At 38.2% G+C, this 23,385-nt stretch overlaps 1 protein-coding gene across 2 annotated transcripts in view; it reads left to right on the forward strand.

Annotated features, from left to right (window-relative positions):
- Positions 1-23,385, forward strand: part of LOC124719939 — a 103,089-nt gene that overhangs the window by 56,987 nt on the left and 22,717 nt on the right. For both annotated transcript variants that reach the window (XM_047245137.1, XM_047245138.1), the window contains exon 3: positions 6,678-6,857. In XM_047245137.1, coding sequence (XP_047101093.1) covers positions 6,678-6,857 — 180 coding nt within the window. The remainder of the gene's footprint in view (positions 1-6,677; positions 6,858-23,385) is intronic.

A 23,385-nucleotide genomic window follows, 5' to 3' on the forward strand; every position in this document is an offset into this window, starting at 1 on the left:
GTGTGTGTGTGTGTGTGTGTGTGTGTGTGTGTGTGTGTGTGTGTTGTTTCAGTGGATCTATGGCTTTACTATAGCCACCCAGTGAAAACTACAGGCTTCCATTCTCCTGTGGCACACCTTATGACATTATCTATCCCATCCATTGTTGTTGCTATTGTGCCTCTGATTTCTGTGAGCATTGAAGTCTCTCTGCGTCCAGAGTTACCTTTATTCTGCACCATTTTCCAATTGTATATGTCCATAAAAGTCTACTAGCTACTAACACTGATAAATGATCATTTATTTTTCATTTAGGTTTTAATACTTACGTAATATTTTATGTGCTATGTGGCATATCAGAAATCTTGTGTTTGAGATGACACTATGTGCATTCCCTGAACCAATTGTAATGAACATAGAGCCAGTGTTGTAAATCATTCAGTGTCTTTCTCTTGTATTCTATAAAGATTAACTTCAAAATTCATTGTTATTTACATTCTTGAAAAAAATGTAAAACATTACATTATTCCAAACTCGTTATGCACGCTGTGGGAAATGACTCAAACTCTTATGTTTGAAAAAATTTTTGTTAACGGGAATCTTTTTACTAACAGTTATCTTTGTGTACATTTTAAAAATTCTCTTGATGATGTATAATAGATTCTTGTCGTGATCTTCACCTAGTTCACTGCCTCATACTTCCCACACTATTGGGTGTCAGTTACAGACAGATATACAATGTTTGGTTCTGGAACTGCCTCTGTCTTTCACTGATTCCACTTGACACCCCCCCCCCCCCCAGCCTCTCAAAATTATACATAGTATTACACACAAATTTTATACACCACAGGTACATATGATTTTAATAATTAAAATAAGACGTATAAAACCACATGTAAGCAGAATTATTTTTTACTTCATACAGTGTCCACTTCACACAGTGAAGTGATACAGTGTTTTCCCATTTTTTGGGGAGGATGTCTCACTATCCCATGTTCATCCTACTCCCTCTTGTACCCATGCCAGCCCTTCTAGATAGACTTCCAATTCTCACGGAATTTACCATTCATACCTACTGTTTGTGGAGGACAAACTTAATTTTATTTCAGTAGCAAGTTTACAGCACAACTTACATCATCAATCACAAACATTGCTCATCACCCCCCCCCCCCCACACACACACACACACACATTAGTGTGTGTTTTTCCATCACTGGGGAATGACACAGCTTACTTTAACTACCCCATGGTTTCATGTGTGCTTACACTGTGAGGATGCTCACTTGAAAAATACTTAAATTCCTGTCAACCGTATTTAATTAATGAAATTGAGATGAATGTGGTAATACTGTTATGACATGTAACTGTTCCACACCCACAGCCTCTTTCTGTTGTCAAATCACGAGTTTCACCGTGCCTTACTGCCCGCTGTACTGATTTCCTTCTCCAGCTCAATTTGAAACACGCTGTCAACCATTTCATTAGCTGTACCTTTCAAAGACCAGTTTTAAGACAGGCTTTGAACGATGTCTGATGATCAAAGTATCACATTAATTACAATACGAAATGTTTGACAATCAGACAAGTGTCGTGCCTGTCGAATTTATATGCGTGTGTTACCATGCTCAGAAGCAGCCAAATTTCCTGAACTGCGTTCCACCTGGTTTGTATGCAGGCACATAACTTTCTTGCACTTCGTCTATTATCGTCCATATGAAAACCAATACCACAGTAATGTAAATATCAGAAAACCCTTTACCAGAGATGATGGTCCTCAGTGCTTGTAAACTGAAGTGAATTACAATAAATGAGATTTCAAAAAGCAAGATTCAGCTTCAAACTACATGCTTTTGTATTGGACTGTGATCCAGGACTCCAATCCGGTCACTACAGATCTTAACTATCATTTTAACTGCATGTGACATCATATGCACTTTTTCAAACTTGATATGATGGGGCATAAAGTTTTGTTTTGGGCAGGGATTGTGAATGAAGCACAATAAACTGTTATAATTTTATGTATCAAAATTTTTCACCGCTAGAGGGATGATGAAACTGAAATGATTATACAACAAAGTATTCCCCTGCTGCATTTCGAACCCAGCATATATCATGTTGTTTTCTAGCCACATATAGATACACAATGTCAGTTCATTTCACCACCAGTGAGATATGCTCATGTCTGAACTAGAAATTATGCGAGGAAAAGTTCTGTGCTGACTGGGACTCTTAACCCTGTATGTGCTATCACCACTGGCTACGCACCTGTCAAATACTTTTCCACCAGCCACTAGGAGTGGAATTTATAAATCTGAAATGATAGGATAAAACGTTCTCTGCCTGTTTCATAGTCAAAATTGGCACCAATTGTTATTGTTGATGTTAGCATGCACAAATGCTAAAAATCGTAATTGCTTTCCACATGTTATTTGCAGTGCGAATGCTACAACTTGAAATCACACAGCGAAAATTTTTGTACCCAACCAGTATTTAAAACCAGACCTTCCCCTTTCATTGAAACCTGGAAAACTGTGGAATGTTGGGGACTCAACAAAACGATGGAACTGTATTGTTCGAAAAGTGTTAAAGATGGCAGAAAGAGATATCCAAGTTAGATTCCCAGTTCAGCACCAACATTTTCAACATTGCAAGTTCAAATAAGTGTGCTGTGACTTTACATGACAATTGTTTCAGGGATGAAATAAAATTTCTGGTGCAAGAAAGGTTAATGGTGAGCTTCCACTAGCTGGACGTCTGCCTCTGTCATGGCCCAACATACACCGACTCTCCTCCAGCAGGTAGTGAAGGAGCGTCGGCTTTATTGTAGATTAGGAAGGAAAGTGGAACCTTATGTTGTTAAACAGAAGTCACCGGAGGCAAAGAGGGTCTGTTAATACTAGTCAAGTGTTTGGCTGATCAGTGACTCGAATATAGAGCTTAAGCAAATGAAGCCAGAGCAATTTTAACAGACCACCAAACTACTTTCAATGCAGTGCCACTGTTTTGCTGTTAACGAAGGATGCTCGTCACTGGATGAGCGTTCCGTTTCCCTGAGGTTCATTACAGCCTTTACAAAACATTCTTTTCCTTGTTAATCCATGTCAATGGTCACTAGTTGCCTCAGCTACCTAATGTGTACTTTAGAGTTGTTTTTGTAATCACTGAAATAAAATCGCATAATTGTCAGCTGCACTACTGGCATTATTGTAGGCTACAGAAATTTCTGCAGGAAGTGTTTTCTCCCACCTGAGCTGCTGTGATCTTGTAAGAGTTTAGGTTACACCAACATTAGATCGTACAAAATAAACTCAGCGACAAGTATCAATCAAACTTCCAGAATGTTCTCCATTGTCACATTTATAACTGCAGTAGTGTGCCATTGTGTCAAGGAACGTTAATTATTTTCTAGCTCTTTATTATTGTGATAGAGGCTTATAATTTTACTAAAAGAAGAGAGGTCATTTGATATATAAGGAAGTCAATCATAGGCAGTGACTGTTGTTTGAGAATGCGTCCATTGTTATTCTTGAAGTGGCTTTCCTTTATTATAATTTCAGAAGGAATTTATTTTTTACTTTAAAGTGGTATTAAGCTACTAAGCAGCCATGTTTATCCACTATAATAGTTTTTTGAAGAGATCATTCATTATTATAATTTCTTCTGTTATTATTAACACCGTCAATCTTGGCAAAGATGAGGCTTGTCTTCAGTAAATGTAGCTTATGTAGCACAGATAATCCCTCCATATAAATTCCATGTGGAAAAAGGGGGCCTAAAAATGTACTGTGCAAGTGCGTAAGAAAGTCCATCATTTTTCCTCATGTAGCATACTACATTGATGCATGTAGCCTAAAAGGACCATCCATAATTTAATTGAAACAAGTAGATTCATGCATAATATCATAGACTTTTGTCTGACGTGTTGTCATGCATGTTGGAATAAGTACATTTATCAATCATAATTTTTTATTTGTAGCTATAAAATATTCTTGGAGTGACTTATTGAATATTGTACACTTGAAGGTCATAAGGATTGTTGTTTAAACCTTCGAAAATGCTGCATGAAGTATTTTGTGCATCTCAGTATATTCATAATTTTTACTTATGGACCAGCTGACAGCAACTGAATAAAACACAATTTTAGTGCCATACGCGTTTAGAGTTTATTTTCTGCAAGGCGTTATCAGTGGCCTGGAATATGTACATATGCTAGCTATTTAATTTACATTTTTGTCACTGTGCCTATAGGTTATAAACAGTTCTGGTGGTTGGTATTTCCTATTAAGTAGTAATGTTTTGAACTGTACTTACAGGTTGTGTGGACAATTTCTTACATATTACACTCCCATTGCATTTTTGGTGTTCTTCTTATGAATGCCAATTTGCAGTTTTTCCCACATTCCACAGCACTATGAACTGAAAGATTGTTGCAATGCAATGTTTTGGTTTCTGTTGCCGACTGTCAAATGTTTTTGCCAAATATCGAATGTTATTGCGAAACTTTCAAGTGTAATTATTGAAGTATCTGTGATCTGTTTGTGTACGCATTTGTGCGTGCATGCGTTTGTGTGTGTGTGTGTGTGTGTGTGTGTGTGTGTGTGTGTGTGTGTGTGTGTGTGTGTGTGTTATGGTGTGGTATTTTTTTTTTTTATTTTGGCTCTGCTTACGTGTGTTAGTTTGTGTGTAGGTTATGGTGTACCAGCTGGTTCTTTTCTGTGTGGTGTTGTCAGTGTGTGTGTGTGTGTGTGTGTGTGTGTGTGTGTGTAAGTTTTCAGCTTGTGAGTCCTTTTGTATTCTGGAAATGTGTTTGTTTTGTTGTATTATTTTGTGTGTGTGTATGTGGTAAGTGTGTCAAAGAAATTACGTCAGGAAATAATTTTTTCATTTGCAGTTGGTTTGTTTTGATGTGGTGGTTTACCAGTATGGCTCAATCGATCACTGCCAAATGTCATGAAATGTGACCAATTAGCCATCATGCGGCACTTTAATTCATAGGAAATGTTGAGGAAGAAAGAAAGAAGAAATTGTCAAACATCCCATCGACTGCAAGACCATTAGAGACAAAATAGAATCTACAGCTCTGAAATGTTAGAAAGGAAATAGATAGTGCCATTTCAAAGGAATGGTCACAGTATTTGCATTGCTTAGTTTAAGAAAATAAAGGAAAACTTAAAACAGGATGGTTGGATGGACATTTGAACTATTTGGCTCCACCTTCATAAAACAAAAATGTTTGGTCCTGACAAAAAACTTAAAATCAAAGGCTAATGTGAGTCCACAGAATGTAACAGTACACATCTGGTGTAATGAAGCTCTTTTGTGTTACGAAGTTCTTCCCACGGATATGTCCATAGTTATTAGCATCCATTGTATTCATGGTTGTCTGCAAAGATTTTCATTGTGTCATGCACATAAAACCAGAGGAGAAAAGCAATTTTGATTTTTATCGCCTCTGCATGTCTTGTCAACTATGACAGCTGGTGTCGATTTCAAGTCTGTCACACAAAACTTTAAATGATTGCTTGAAAAGTTAAAACATGTACCTCGTAGCAAGTGGCGAAAAAGAATTCGATAATCAACATTATCTTGTGTGCAGTCAACAACGATGGCGCATGCAGCATGCAGGGATAGATTCCCACCCCACACAGAATGTTCCGTTAGGTTATTTCCAGTTCATATATGGGCACATCCTGCTACAGCTAAACTAAGCAGATGTTTAACATGTATTTGTGGTTAGAAAACAACGGGAGGTGGTGGATTCAGATCCCAGTAAAGGAACAAAATACTTTTTCTCGACAGTTCAGATTCTCATATTGCTATATTTGGATATGTAATGTATTACTGCACGTAGTTAACAATCCTATTAGTTGCTAGGTTTGAATCATCAAACACAATGCGAAGCCATTTCAACATTCCAACATGCACACATACACACATGCTTACCTGTGGCTGAAATGATATTTAAGATCTTTCGTACTTAGTTAACAGAGACAATAGGTGCTCAGTTGGAATCCTGGATGGTAGTCTTAATACAAATGTTTTCGTCACTTAATTTCAAGTTGAAACTTAGTTTCCAAAAAGTCATTTATTGCAATAAACTTGAGTTTACAAGCTGCCATCTAATTATAACAGGTTTCGATATTCACATTATCGTGATATTAGTCTGATTGTGGACTCAGTGTTACAAATCAGTTGCTTCAAGTGGGGTCTTTTAGTAATCGTTTTGTAGAGTGAAATGCCCATATCGAAAAGAGATCAGAGGAACTGCAAGACAGTAACATTATGTGGGTGCATTCGTCGTTCCCCTACACTCTGTCAAGGAATATGGGACTTCATCATCATCATACAATTTAGGTGGAGTGGAATTCAGGCCGTTTGGATAGTTTTGATGGCGACAGCACCTGAGCTAACCTGTCCAGTAATTCTGTAATTATGTTTTGTGCAAGTATTGGGCGTTGTATGTACCTTCTGGCTGCACTTAGATTTGAACTACCTGTTGTACGGGGTTGAGCGACTGCCGTGGAAAGCTCGGATGGTACAACTGATTGTTATTAGCTTACTGGTAATTCATTTGTATTAACTGGAGCCCTATCCCCTGTGTGGATGGTCCCTCAGCAGTGCTGGCCATAGCGAGCCACCTCCACATCCCCACGAGGACACGCCTAGCCAGCTCACACCCTGCCTCTCTGTATGTGCAGTGCACCAGTCGTTACAGAGCTGAGGACCACCACTACCACCAGCACCACAACCACAACCAGAACCACCACCACCACCACCACCGCTGCCACCGCCACCTCTGCCAGCGCACCTCGCCAGACACCTGCTGCTGCGCGGCCCACGACTCCTCCACCTGATGAGGCCACTGTCTCTCAAATGCGGTGAGTTCCCTCAAAACACACACGCGCACACACACGCACGCGCGCGTGCACACAACATTATATGGTAGATAAGATATAAATACTGAAAAGCAAAGTGTAAATGCTCAGTCTAGACTTAATGAGGGTCAGCAAAGTGAACTGGGAATAAAATCAAAACATGCAATCAGAGGTGGTATCCCCACGACTAGATCATAGTACCATGGAAGAGAGGTTAGTTAAGAATAGGTTGGTAGGAAAAATAGTTATTGTCAACAGTTAAGTGTCTTATTCATAAAGACCAGCAAACAAATGCCAACAATAATTCAGACTGAGATTTTCACTCTGCAGCGGAGTGTGCGCTGATATGAAACTTCCTGGCACATTAAAACTGTCTGCTGGACCGAGATTCGAACTCGGGACCTTTTCCTTTCGTGGGCAAGTGCTCTACCAACTGAGCTACCCAAGCACGAGTCAAGCCCAGTCCTCACAACTTTACTTTTGCCAGTACCTCGGCTCGTACCCTCCAAACATTACAGAAGCTCTCCTGCAAACCTTGCAGAACTAGCACTCCTGAAAGAAAGGATATTGCGGAGACACGGCTTAGCCACAGCCTGGGGGATGTTTCCAGAATGAGAGTCGTGCTTGGGTAGCTCAATTGGTAGAGCACTTGCCCGCGAAAGGCAAAGGTCCCGAGTTCGAGTCTCGGTCCGGCACACAGTTTTAATCTGCCAGGAAGTTTCAATAATTCAGACAATGTCATGCCCAGAAAATTTAGTGATGGGGAGAGTATGAGTGCACTGAATGTGTAACACTGTCAGATGAGATAAATGTCTATTACTTTAGATGCATTGGAATGGTCTAGCAGAGGTCACACACACACACATTTATGAGACCATTTTTGGTGCTTGTCAGGAATGAGAGAGGAGAAAGAACCCAATAATTTGCTATAGTTTCTGTTAGTAACCAAGAAATATACTCGGCAATCACCAAACAGAAGCAAACGCCAGCAGAGCCTCAGCTTGCCAGGGTGTGCACCACCTTGGTTGCCCCACTGTAGTCTGCTGTAACAGCCAGTCTCGGTAACCACAGACATGCAAAGGGGAAACTCTGCCTTCTGTTGACAATGTGTCTGTCTGTCTGAGCAGCAGAATTGCAGTGCCATGAGCTCCCAGAGTCCACAATTATTTATGACATGCATTCCTATCTCTGTCTTTCCCTACAGTTTTTAACCTCAGCAACCACCTCTAGTTCCACAGTGGTTATTCCCTGATGCCTTCAAATATAACTTACTCTGCTGACCCTTGTACTTGTCACAGTTTTTCACATATCACACTATCCTCACCTATTCTGCAGAGATGTTCGATAGTTCTTCTGTTATGAGTTCACCTAGTTTAAACATCCGTCAATAGCACCGCATTTACAATGCTCCGATTCCCCTCTTGTTTTTTCCATAATCCATGATTAATTTTTATGCAGTACTCTGCTCCAAGCATACATTCAGGTATGTCTAACACAAATTAAGGCATATCTTTGATATTAGTAACTTTGTTTTGCGGGGAATCTCCTGTTTTTCCATGCTACATTATTCCTTATAACAACCGTGCTTTGACCCTCAGTGTAAATTAGCATCACATGTACCAGAGTCTGTACAAGTGGTCTACTGTGTGGTCCTTAATTCTGTAAACTTTGCCACCAATGTTACTTCTGCCACACCCCAATACTTTCCTCTTTCTTCCATTCATTAATCCTGATTTGGCACTCATTCAACTGTTTATTACATTCACCAATTCTGGAGATTCAGTCTGACTTTCGGTGAACACAGAAATATCACCAGTGAATTTTATCAATGATATCCTTTTCAACTTAAGTTTTAATTAAATTGCTATAAGTTTCTTCAGTTCCACCAATGATTCTTCAGTGTTCATCTGAACGTGTGTGGAGATTACCTGCATCCTTATCTTTAACAATCTTTAATTCAGAATACCAATTCTTGTTGATTATTGTACATATTCTATGTTACCTGCTGTTCAATATATCTTATATGTACCTTTTAAAAAAATTTCACACACTTTCATTATTTCATGCTGTCAAATGTCATGTAAAGATCTTCAAATCCAATAAAGATGCCTTGATTTTTCTTACACATTCCTTCCACTATCCCTGGATCCTTTACTCCAAATTTATCTTCCTCAAACAGATAATCACCTTTGTCTTCCATTCTTCTTCATGTTGTTGTTATTTTTTCAAAAAGCTCTATTCATGAGCTGTTTAGCTATTGCACTTACAAGTGCTTGGTTGCTTCTGTAGTATCTGGATGGTGTTTCTCTGGCATTCTGTTGCTATGACTCCTGTCTCACGGATTATGCAGACAAATGTGGATACTCGCTTGATTGCCGTTCATTATCACGTTGTCTAGAGCCTCGTAGAAGTTAAAATTCCCATTCCATTCCTGGGTACTTCACTATCCTATTTATTTACACACTGAATTCTCATAACAGTTCTCTTAAAATTTAGTTCACTCATTATCATACCTGAATTGTGCTCCGAGTGCACATCTGTTGCTGGATACACCTTACAATTCAATACCTGATTCCAGAGTGTGTGTCTGGTTGTGATGTACTCCAGCTGGAAATGTCTTTACCAACTAAAGCTCTGCCTTCCTCCTGAAGAGCTGAAAATGCCAAGATACCGAAGCAGCCATACAAATGTCACAGAATACAGGGCACAGCCTTCCAGAAAGTCAGCCACCCACATGTGGTGGAATTGTGCAGGAGGGCCCCTCCAAAGGGACTGCTTTTAACGGTAATGTGGCCAACCATAAAAGGCAATCAGTGCTAACCTTAAACTGCTGTGAGGAATTTTTGAGAAAGTTGTGACCACAATATAACCTAATGGGAACAGGACAAACAGACTGGGATTCGTTTCCAAAACACTCCAGTAGAGTATAACCAACACTTAACATTTGTGTGAGGAACAGATGTTCTCCAGCACAAAAGCAAGTCTTATTAATCACATATTAGTTATGTATTAATATCAGTCGCCAGCCTAATTAGGAATTCTTGTCAATGTAATAAAGCAGAAGGCAGTGCTAAGGCTAACCTAACCTTCCTTGACACACACACACACACACACACACACACACACACACACCTGTTTCATTATATCTGTTCACATTACACCAGAGCAACGTAACCTTGCAGATAAATGTAATACTAATTTGGAGGTCAAACAAATGGCCAATAAGATTGCAAACTGTAGCATATGCCTAACAACAACATGTACCTTGAATCAGGGCTTAATTTTGGCCACAATGCATTCTGGCACCTCCCAGAAACTCCCTTTCTTCTAATTCTCTCTTTTCTCCCCCCCCCCTTTTTTTAACAGTACAGTACCGGAGATTTGAAGCAGTACATGTGTATTAAATCAAACCGTAACCGTAATTTTCTGCTGCACCAGCACAAGTGAACATGACAATGGCTCGCCAACATGATGTGACGGGCAGGAGGTAGAGAGAGAGAGAGAGAGAGAGAGAGAGAGAGAGAGTGTGTGTGTGTGTGTGTGTGTGTGTGTGTGTGTGTGTGTGTGTGTGTGTGTGTGTGTACGCACGTACAGTATACCCAAGATAATTGGAGTATCATTCTAAAGTTGTGATTGGTGCATATTGCCTTTTGTATACGACTGCCAACAACCTCGGCAATGTAGTAGCAAGGCAACATCTCATGTTATGTGTGTTAATGAGAAATAATGTAAGCCATGTTTGAATGTGAACGTCTTTATAATGTGCTTTCACGAAATCATTTTATTCCATGTTGTAATTTACGTCACAGCTAAAAATCATATGTGCGAATGGAGCAAAAATGACTAAAAGTTGGCAGCCTTGCGACCCGATATGTCCCTTTGCCCACGGCACTCTTGACCTTTGTCTTTATCTGCCCGCACCCTCGTTAGAACATGGTTGACGCTATACAGTAGAGGGGAGCTCCCACAGGGGGCAAATTTGAACTCCCAATGCAGAACGGACATGTATATGTTTGACCCTTAAGTCTGTCTGTCTGCCCCAGCATAGTCCTCAAACGAAAGTTCCAATTTTAAAGCCGTTTTTTTATTTGAAAGCTGGTTTAATGGGGACGGTTCTTAGCTATATTTCTGAAAGTCTGTTCAGCCGTTTAAATGTCATCAGCTATGTGAAGTAAAAATGTTTTCTGCCAGCATGCTCTCTTGAAATACATTACATAATCCATAAGAACTATATCACGTTATGTAGTACCAAACTGTAGAGCTCAAAAAGATGTACCTAAATAAAAGATTAAGGTTGAAGAATAATGATGATTTTTGTCTTCTGAAGTCAGCTGTTTAAACACCCACAAAGCAGAAAAATTGAGTGTGACTCAACTGTGAAAGACAAACATATGCTCTTGCTGACTTTTTGTGGTTCTTTTTGAGGTCTACAATTCATTAAAAAATCAAATGATTTTGCTCTAATAGTGTAAGGAGCACGACGGCAGCCCAGTTTCTTGCGACTTGACTTACAATTATAGCCACAGCTTATTTCTTGTGCTACCTAAAGTAGCTAAATATATAATAATAGATAGTAAATGAATATATCTGTGAGTTAAAGAAAGAAACAAGTAAATCCCATAAGTGGTTCTCGCATTACAGTTGCCTGTCTGTATGTCTATGTGAATTCAGTCTTTTTAGTCCACGATTCAGACAGGTCGTGTCTATGGCTTTTTCAATTTGAATCAGTTTACCTTGTTAGCCATCGCTGCCTCACAGAGAAGCCAACAAACAATCCAACAGGCACTTCAGGAATTCACGTTCAACAATATTACTCAATCACTCTCTGTACGTCAATCGCTTGCAGTGCAGTTGTTCTGCTCAGAACCGACAGCATTGTTTTGGTTTGTTCGTAGTGTTTATTTACACATTGTGACTCAGTGGACAGGAGAGTTTAATAGTAATGTGTGTCTCTACAAAAATTAGTGACTTCTTTAAACCTAAAAGACAAAACGTTAGTGAGGGCAATGAAAACCACAGTTTAGATGTAGAATCCATGACGTCATCTGTGGCTGGAGAAGAAGATGCAAACAACAAAGCAGACAATCCTTCTCCTATGTCATTGTTGCAAAATGAAAATTTCTATAAGTTGGTGGATATGGATACAGACAACACATCTATAGACTGTATTGATAATTGTAATGATGATGGAAAGCCAGATTGTCGGTCTGTCGAACAATGTACAGATTATAAAGCTAAAAACCCGTGGTTGATTATTAAAAAAAGGCCAAGTTTGTAGATATACACTAGGTGCTGAAAAAACAAAACGGTTAAAACTGAGTGAGCAATGGCTTTTAGGAACTGTAAGCTCATGTGGGACATGATCAAATAACGTCTCTTAGGAAAAAACTGTTTGATCACTGCACATTTGAAGCTCACGGTTTAGCAAACAAAATCCAGACTACGCAGAAAAATATCACATTCAGAACTCCGTCGCTTCCACAGTAAAGGAACAAGAAGTTGTTACTGAGCGTATTTTTGGACAACTTATAAGCAAGCAAAGTTAAATAGACTGTTTAATGAGTTTCAGACAGAAATTGATCTCCAAATTAAAATTGGTTTGGATATGGGCCGAATACTATGTTCAAATGTTGCTTGATCTAATATAGTGATTCATATTTCTGACCAGATGACATCAGATCTAATAAATAAATTAATAAAAAGTGACTCCAAATTTTCACTTCTTTTGGATAAAGCCACTTCACTTTCACACAAAAAAGCTTTGATTGTCTAGTTCAGAACATTGTTAAAAGGGAAAACGCCATGACAATTTCTTTGCGACTTTTTGAGCTAAATGACACAACAGCATCTGATATCTTGAAAGAACTTTTAAAGCAGTTAGAATCACTAGGACTAGGCTGTGAGTTTTTGAAAGACCATTTAATCGCTTTGACTTGCGATGGAGCTTCTGTCGTGTTAGGAAAAAAGTCTGACCTTGCAAAGCTGATGTTTTCCAAACTTATTCATCTGGCATTGTTTGAATCATCGTTCAGAACTCACCATGCATGACACGATAGAAGAAGTGGTGGGAATTAATCACTTTAAAATATTCATGGATAAAGTTAGCAATATCTTCAGCTGCTCCCCGAAAAACAGCAGTGAGTTGGCAGTTGCTGCTAAAGGTTTGGAGCTAGAAATTTAAAAATTGGTCATGTGTTTTGACACTCGTTGGGTGGCCTCCAGTTTATTGGCAGTAAAAGCTGTGTGGAAAGATTGCAGGGCTCTGTACAGTCATTTTTTAGAAGTATCAGAGGACACGAAACGAGACTCAAAACAACGGTCTTCTTACAAAGGGCTTTGTAATACATTGTCATCTACAACTTTCGTCTCCAACCTAGCTGTAATCTCTGATGCCTTAGAAGAGTTGGCCGATCTATCCCTACAGCTTCAAAGATCAAGTGTTAACCTTGCTCAAGCTCACGACGACATTACACTTTTATTAAAAATGTTTGAAAGTCTGTTTGATGCAATGGGACAACATGCAAATGTAGCTAACATTGCACTGGAAAATATGAACTTTCACTGTGTTAAACTTTCTCAAAGAACAATTATTTCTAAGATTCCTGATGAACAGTTTAATCGCAGCTTGGCAAATAATTTGTGATCCAGGTTGCTATCAACAGTGAATGCATTTGAAAGCTACGATGATGATATGAACTACATGAAGGCCATTCACCTGAAATTGTGGCCTAAAAACATATCGATCACTTATGGAGAAAATGAGATTTTTCGAATGTGTGAAAGATTTAAGATTAATAGCCCTCTGAAATAATGAAGGACTTCAGGGAGTACAAACAGGGTCTGAAACCACTACTAAGTGGAGAAGTGCCAACTGTTCTTGTACAGCCACCAATGTTCAAAAATTTTGTATCAATAATAAACAGCATTGCAGTGTCGATTGCAGAGTGTGAACGTGGCATTTCTGCAATGAACTTAATTATGACACCACTGAGATCGTCACTCTACATCTGCACTGTTTGTAGTTCATTACGCATCAGACTTCTGGGACCACCTGTAGCTAGATATGAAAATGGGCGTCTTGGATGGTGAAGGGATATCATTCTGCACTTGCTACACAGTCAAAAGCACGAAGTGATAAAGTGGATAATGAGGATAATTCTGTATTATGGAAATGTTTTTCGTAATCCATCTCCATTGATTGTGTTTAAAATAATTTCACAATGCTTACTTTTTCTTCCTTTATTTGAGCCACTGAGTATGAACTTAGTTAAAACTATGAGTTCAGTTAATAATACATCCTAAAAAGGTACTTTTTAACAATAAATACACAATGTATATTCTGTATAAACTGACTCCTCATATGCCACTGACTTTTGTCAGGATAACAGATGTTTGTCATTTTAAGTTAATACACTATGTTGAAAGTGTAATAAAATTTAAAGGGAAATATTTAAACAAAGTTGTATACCCTTAGGTCAAAGATATATACTGCATGTTGACAGGACTTGTTATTTTATGAGTGAAGGGAAATTAAATTCATATTTCAAACTACAAAACTGTAATCTCAAAATTAACGCTCGGTACAATTTATTATTAATGTGATATTCTTGATTTGGAATCATTTGTAATTTTATCATATATGAGTTAACAGATCGATACTCAATCCCACCGATTCAGTTTATTGGTCATTAGCGGTTTAATTGTTGAACGGCAAATCGAGCTAAAAATCTACTGAGATGTGGGATTCTTGAAGTTTTCAACTGCTGTTTGAAACAGTATAACATCTTCGTGCAGCCCGCTGAAGTAAAATTGTTTAAATAATGGTTTAACGTACAAACTAATTTTTTTATATACACAGTATGTTATTGGAAATGAAAAAGTAATTTTAACAGAGCTATAATGGAACTCAAGAAGCTTTGACATTTTTGTAAAATATTCGCCAAAGATGGATGATTGTTATAAGTGCGACTTTGACTGAAATGGTCGACTTCACTGTGAAGCTGATTTTAATATAAGTGCATGTTTATTTTTGTAATAATTCTCTCCCAATGCCAAATGCATTGATTGCTTTTCCTACAAGATGTATTCTACATGTAAAACATTTTTCGGTCAGATTGCAGCAAATGTGTTAACATTTATAGTAACAGGTCCCTTTTGATTTTTTGTGGTTTAATAAATAAATATTCAGTTTGCAGTGGCTACCCATGAAGTATGTTTTTCTCAGTTAAGACACTATGGGCTTATGGAAAAGAACAAATCTGCCATCTCTATGACGAGTTTATCATTTCCTGATTATTATAACATAAAGAACACTTGCCCACAAAAAGCAATGGTCCCGAGTTCGAGTCTCGGTCCGGCACACAGTTTTAATCTGCCAGGAAGTTTCATATCAGCGCACACTCCGCCGCAGAGTGGGAATCTCATTCTGGGAACAATAGTGTTTTTTCAGTTCAATTTTTACACATAGGATCTCATGTTAATTAAATGGTAAAGACCTTTCTCTTTGGCTAGTAACATAGGAACAACTAAATTTTTTACGAGTGTAAAAGTTAAGTCATAGATATTTTTAGTCTATTAGTTACATTTTACATTCAGAAGGGAATTTATTTATTACCTGTATAAATAAAACTTGTGATTTCTTTTTCACTCACTATCATGAAAGTTTCAAATGACAAAATCTGACTGAAGAACATTACATATAGTCTTTTCCCATGGCAGTGTAACATGTGGGGAGGAGAGGAGAGGAGACGAGAGGAGAGGAGAGGAGAGGAGAAAGATTACGGCAGCCTCAGGGTGAGGAAGTGGGAGGGGGGAATGTTTTAACTTTATCTTGCATTGTTATCAACTCAGGCGCGACGCAACGATCAGCTGCTATAATACAAAATGCTCACAGAATTAACATTGCGTGAAGATGTGGGAAATCGAAATTGTACTAGACCCAGATGGAGCAGGAATATCTTAGTCATTAACTGCTAAATGCCTTGTTGATGAATACTGAACACACGTTCATAGAGCAGCTACAAAGAAACTGTTTGAACGTTGTGGCTGGCAGCATTTGAAAACGTGATGTCGTGAGTATGACTTGGTGCCAATACGTGTGAAGCAGAACTATGGAGCAAAGTGACACTGGTACGGCAGGTGGTGGAACCTTGTGGTGTTATGTTTTTGATTATAAGATATTATGGTTTAAAAACCTGAATTTCAGAACTGTATTTAAGAAAGAATTTCTCATTGTAAGTCTTATCACAAGTCTCTCTCCGTGGTCAGTGTGGGGAGTGATAGAAGGGGGCGCCTTACGGCACCTAAAAGTTTAAAAGTTAAGCCCTGCCTTGAATGAACTAGATGCAGCAGTTAATAGAACCAGTCACCAACACACATGATACTAATAGCAATACTAAACAGGGCAAAGCATGAAATGATTGATTTAAATCAGGAGGTCTATTATGATCCTACCATATAACATCATTGCTAGTACACGGTCTCTATACCTTTACGTTACCCAGCTTACATTTGAGTAGCTAATGCAGTAAATATTTCTTTATTGGGCAACGTTTGAAGCAATTAAACAGAATGCAAATCTAACTACACTGGCTGTGGAGGTACCTTTGCTTTGCTTCATTAACTAACTAGTTCAGTACATGAGGGCCTCAAAGTTTCATGGTTTGAACAGCCATGCTCATTAACAAATCTTCACAAGTGTGTATGGAAAATGGTGAGTATTCTCATCAATAATTATTCATTAAGCGAAGCACAACAAACTATAACTCTTCAAATAACAAATGTGCTTTGAAAAGTAGTCTTTTAACCTTCTCAAAATATAGTTGGGTGGGCAAATGCCAACACCATTAAATTCAAGTTCAAACACCTTCTCATGGAATGAACAGTAATAAAACTTTGTAATTCTGATCAAAGTGCATAAATGCAACAATTAATAATCTTTTTCACTTCTAATTAGTATTATTATTATTATTATTATTATTCTTTTAACTAACAACTTTACTATTTTTGGACAGCTTTTAAGTAAGGCAAAGTATTTAAGAAAAGTAATGCAAATCAATTTAAAAATGCACTGGAAGTGGTGTATTTCTCAAATTATTAAACTGAACTTGAAACACAATAACTCCACACATTAGAAAGCAATCACAACTATTTTTACGGCTGCTGAATAGTCTTTTCATAATAAATTAGCTCACTCGGAATTAAATTCACTAGGATAGGATTCCTGGTGAGGTTTGTGATTTGGGATAATCACAGGTGCAAGATAGAGCTTTTAGCAATACCGTGATTATTATTAAAATCAACCAAATTTCACAAATACCTGGTCCATTTACAGAGTGCCAAATATAAACATTTTGCTGGAAGGCTGGTGGCACTGCCACTGGTGGCATGATTTGCAGTGGCTGTTAACATGGCAGCGATGTAGTCATCGCAGTACTGTTGGCCCCGCCCTGTTATAGACCTTCTGAATTATATTTTTGCAGGGCCAAAAACAATGCCTTTATACATGGTATCACCAAATGCAGCATCTGAGGTCCATATGTAACACTCTTAAGTTCCTCTGCCTCAATACTCCAAAAATATGAACTACAATGTTCTGCTACTGCTAGCGAGATATTAACCACAGCACTGCTCAAGCCAGACTCCTTAGCCGTCGCAAGGGACGAGTTGCCGCTTGCGTGAACGACACCTTTTCCATTCTGCCAGGCTACTTCTGTAGCTGCAGGGATTCCCCTCATTTTTTACATTCAACCCTGCATTCCCTAACTATGGACCAAGTCATTTACAGTACATTATATAATAATCATTCCGGGAGTTATTTTCATTCATAAGCATAAATTGAACATTGTTCAAAAAGTTCACATAACTGAAATATGTATACATTGTCTAAGAATTTCCGTGACAGGTAAAACACTCTGCATATGACAGATACAGCACTCTACATAAGCAACTCTACAAATAGAAATATCAATACAAAGTAGGTCAAAAATGGATGTTACATATGCCCCATGGTTCACTGAAGATTCCTGCTACGCAAACATCAATAACACCTTAATGGTGCCAAGCAGTCGAAAATAATAATCACTTCATCCAGAGTTGAGCATGAAAAGAATACATTGCAAAACACATTAAAACACTATACACTCTATACACGTAATTACCAAAACAAGACATAAGCAACATTATTCAATTATTTACACCTGTCACATCTCTCATTTTGTGAAACAGTAAGTTGAGTAGTAAGCAAAATTTATCTGTATTGCCAAGAATATTGAGTAGCATTTTGTAAGCATTAAGAAATGTAGGTATACACATAAAAGTATACCCCCTACAAATATCACAAGCAATTTGACATTGTACATGCAACACATCCTATAGCATGATTTTGAATTTATGAAGGAGGAAACTATCAATGCTGATTCTAATAATAGTAGTCCATTATTTGATATTTACATAAACAAACATATTTAAACTGAACCTACTATTCTTTTCTTACTGCCTTTATTTGAAACACAGTCCCTCTTTGAAAACTGTAGCAAAACACATACAACACTAACAGATATGAAAATAAAATGATTTTGCTACCTGCAATGGCATCTTGCACTGCATTTGACAACATTAACAAATTACATATCACATTAATCAATTGGCTGCCCATTTTGGGTTTTGGCAGTCTATTATAAACAGTTTTTTTTCCCCACTTTGGCAAGTCTTCTATGCTGCCCATTCTGTATTTAAGGCATTCCACATTTCTTTTCAGTTTGGCAACATTTGCTTGCAGCCCTTTCAGTACAGGGTTTTACATATTTTACAACAGGTTTTAGAATCTGAAACTTCTAAGATAGTAACAGCAATTTTACATAGGTAACAACATTTTTATAGGAACATAAATTACAGTTAAATACAGTATGGTAGCTTCATAAGATAGATACATTTCATCTACAGCATAATACACATTTTTAGTCTGGTATGATTTCTTCATTTATTCATTCCTAGGTACATACAGTTTGAGATCCACTACATTATGGACATCAAGGAGCTTCTTCGACTCTGGGTAGATTAAATAGTAGGCATTGTTGTGAGGTGTGTCTTGTACTGTGAATGGCCCATTATATATACATAAATTTAGAAATTTCGTGGTTAAGTTCACCTGATTATTCATGGGTCTTCAGAAGAACATAGTCTCCAATTTTGAACATGGAAAACTTCAGGTTGCTCGTTTTAGATCTCGTTTCGGCTTTGTTTTTTCTTTTACCAATTCTTTCTTCTGGGCTAATCCCAAATCTGTAAACGGTGGGAACTCTAGTTTTTCCTCATTTAAACATTTGCTCTTAGTACTGAGCAGAATTTCCCCAGGTGTGAACTCAGTAAACCCATGAGGCAACGTCTTCATTAATATATTTAGTTTCTACACCATTGTGCTCCATTCCATCTTTCCAGGTTTTGAAATTAAATTGGGGCCATTATTGGGCAGTACTGCACTGGGTTTTCCAATGGTTCTCAAATACTGAATCATCCTATCGAATACTGACATTGCTGTCACCTTTTTCAGGAGATACAATTTTATAAATGTAGAAAATACTTCCGAAATCACTAAAATACATTTACAATTACCAGAAGTTGTGGGGAGGGGTCCATACAGGTCCACAGACAGTAAATCCATGGTATCTTTAGGTAACGTGTTCTGCATTGGGCCTTGATTAGTTCTATTGGTTACCTTAGCTATCTGGCAGATGTCACAAGACCTAATACGTTCAGTTACCTTTCGACTCGTACTATTGGCAATCACTATAACACTAGCCAATTTATCTAGACACTCCTTTGGCCCAATGCTAGTGAAAATAATCTGACATCTGTATCAAATTGGGTAGGCCAACACACCATCCATTCTTCAGTAATGAAGCCTTTCCTCTTATACAAGATACTTTTAAAAATCAAAATTTACTTATACAGATTTCCAATTTGGTTGCTCATTTTGATGATATCGCATGGTTTTGCAAATCTGTTCAGATTCATTTTTGCCTGATCTTCTTCATGTAATTAATTTGGAAAGTTCCATCTCCATTGCATTCCTTGGGTACATCAGTACCATTGGGACAATTCATTGCCACATAATTTTTTGTACCCTTTACATAGCAGATTTCATAATGAAATTGTTCCAGGTATTAAGCCCATTGGGTTAGCCTGCCATTTAGAAGGCAACAACCTTTAAGGAATGTTTGAGCTTTGTGGTCAATGTGTGAAGATCGTAAAACCCCACCAACCTATAAATTTCTTTAGATCCCATAATATGGCCAAGGCTATCTCCTCTGATATGGTATGGTTCCTTTTGTTTCCTGTCAATGCCCTGCTGGCAAAAGCTATAGTTCTATGTGCTAAATTTCCTGTACCATTTATCTCCTGGAAAATTTCAATACCAATCCCATAGGTGCTACTGTCAGTATTCATATTGAAAGTCTCTGACAGTACTGGGTGATGTAAAACATTATCATGTCAAAGTTTAATCTTTAAAGATTCACAATCCTGCCGACTCTGATCTGTCCAAACAAAAGCACTAAATCTTTTTATAGATTGTTCAAGTGTGGATTGTTGAAGGGTTTCCCCTTAACAAATTTTCTGTAAAATCCACACCAACCTAAAAAGGCTTACACCTGTTTCCTATTTTTTGGTGGGGGAAATTTTTCTAAGGCACGTAGCTTTCTCCAGGTCCTTATTAATGCTGGTAGTAGTAATTACACGGCTCAAGAATTTAATTTCTGATTTTACAAGTTCACATTTCTATAATTTTAAAGTGATGCCTCCTGCTTGAAGAGCAACAATTTGGAGCTTTTTTTGCCAGTTTTCATTGTAGATAAATAAATCATCTACATAGATAGTTAACCTGGAACTCAACTCCTCTCCTAACACAAAGTCCAGAGCTCTAATAAACACTGCCAGAGAGGTATTCAGTCCAAATGGAACTACTTTGTATCGATAACATTTCCCAGTAAACAGGATTGCTTTATATTCATGCAATTCTAGACTTAATGGGATTTGCCAATAGCCAGCAGTCATGTGGAAACTGGTTAAATACCTCATTATGAAAATTTTGCAACATTTTGTCCAGATTTTCAGGCCTGTGCACCTCTCTTTTTACTTTGTTTAGAGTTTGTGCATCAATGGCCACATGTACTCCTCCATCCTTGTTTACAATGATAAGTGGACTGATATATTCGCTGTTACTGTGTTATATCACTCCTCATTCCATAATCTTATCTGTTTCATTCTGTACGGCCTGGTTTTTAGAAAAAGGTACCGAATACGGTTCCACAAAGAATGGATCTAGAGTTGCAATACAGTATCCAAAATTTTGAGCCAGTCCGGGTTAGCCGAAAATGATCTACTGTTGCTTTCTAAGATAGTAATAAATTCCGCTTTCTCAGAGCCGGCCAGAAATTCTGCACGCATGCGGTGCTCCTGCACATGTGCAACTTCCGGGTCACAGCGTGCATGCCGCAGCCGCCAGCGTTCATATAGTGCACGTTTCTATGCACAGATGTCGCTTTATCCACTTGCTGGGGTACTCTGTACCAGTGCATTCTAGTGCTCTTTCCACAGCATGCAAGCCAACCATGGGGAGGTATTTTGCGTATTAAAACATTTAAAATACCGTCACAGTCTACTCATTGAGACGTCTACTTTTACGTTACCAGTTTAACCCAGTAAGACAAGTAATACAGTTAACAACCGTGGGTTTTTATTAAGGCAGCTTGACTGACGGCACGCAAATACGTGTAATGTTTTTGATCTAGTATTTAAGAAAGAGAGCAGTCAGTGACTTCCAGCGAACCTTATTCATGATTTCAAATAACATTAAACTAATGCAAGGTTTCCTATAACTAATTCTCGGTGCCCTCAGTTACACCCACATAATTTCTGTCTCACTGACCTCTGAACAGAATGATAACCGCAGACCTCTCGATCACCTGCTATTTCAATACTATTATCAGTTCCGTCTAAAATCTGCATAATAACAGACAATTAGATGAAGGTTATTGTTTATCGACTTTAGCTGAGCGTAGCCCTTCACACATTAAAAAAACCCTAAATGTAAGTATACATTGGAACAATCGGTTTAATGAGCAATTTTCCTGATAATAGTGTACCATGGAGCAGAATGATGCAATAATGCACAGTTAGTAAACAATAATTTTTAATTATGAAAGGAATAAATCCAAACACGTTTATCACTGGTCATGAGGAATGATATAGTTAATATCGGGCGTAAAGGATTAGCTCATTGACGAACGCAAGCAGTTGTGTAGATTTTCATAACTTATGCTTGACAGAAACCTTGATTTATTCATTTTCATCACCCAGAAAAACCTTTCACAAACATATGTCAACCCAAACATGGACATAAGTCTCGCGGCATCTTTGTGCAGGCGTGGAAATTCTTGTTGTGAAAAATTTTCGTAGAATTCTTTTGAACTTCCCACTTCAAAGAACTTGTCCTTCAGTCTTGTATTGCACTGTAGGTCGATCAGTTCCCTCTGTAGAACATTCGGAGCATCTTCAACTGACGACGAGAACGGTTGAGCAAAGAGGCCAATGGCAGGAGACAAACTCGTATCATCTGCAAATTGTGCTCGAAATTGTTCCTTAATTTTTACAATTATTGATATGTATTCTTGAAATCTAGCACTTTCATGGACCAGTCCAAGAGTCGGGAAATGTGCAGTGTTTTCTGTCATTAGCTGGCGCTCCCAAAGCGCAAGCTTCCTTTCAAAGGCATTTACTTTTTCCAACGTGTCAGAAATTATTTTCACCTTGCAAACTGATGTTCAGGCTGTTCATGTGAGACGTAATGTCCACAAGAAATGCAAGGTCTGATAACCAACAAGGGTCTTCCAACATAGGTTCACTTTTTCCGTTCTCATGTAAGAATGTTACTATGACCAAACGTAAATCAAAAAATATTTTCAGCATTTTACCTCAACTGATCCAGCCTACTTCAGTATAGTAAGCTATGTCGCCGTACTCCGCTCCTAATTCCTCCAAGAACCGCCGAAACTGGCGATGCTTATGCCCATGTGTCTTCAGGTAGTTTATAGTATGCACAATAATTTGCATGACGTTTGCTAACGTTACTGATTTTGCACAAAGTGCCTCTCGATGCAGAATGCAGTGAATTTCATACGTCCCATTTGTGCGCCCTAGCTTTTGGCGCATCCGTGCTATGAGTCCTCTCCGATGGCCTTGCATTGATGGTGCTCCATCTGTGGTCACTGAGACTCACAGATTTCAATCCATACCGACACCATCAATCGCTTGGAGTAAGTCCACACCTGTAGTAGTCCCTTTCAAAGGTACTAAGTCCAAAACGTCCTCTGTTACACAAAGTGCGTTATCGACACCTCGTATGTATATCACAACTTGGGCTGTATCTGTAACATCTGTTGCTTCATCGAGCATAACAGAGAAAGCAACAAAGTCTTTTGCCTTATTTATTAGCTGCCTGTGCACATCGCCGGCCATTGCACTGATACGTCTT

This window comes from Schistocerca piceifrons, chromosome 11 (assembly GCF_021461385.2).
Source record: "Schistocerca piceifrons isolate TAMUIC-IGC-003096 chromosome 11, iqSchPice1.1, whole genome shotgun sequence".
In the NCBI taxonomy this organism is placed as follows: domain Eukaryota; kingdom Metazoa; phylum Arthropoda; class Insecta; order Orthoptera; family Acrididae; genus Schistocerca; species Schistocerca piceifrons.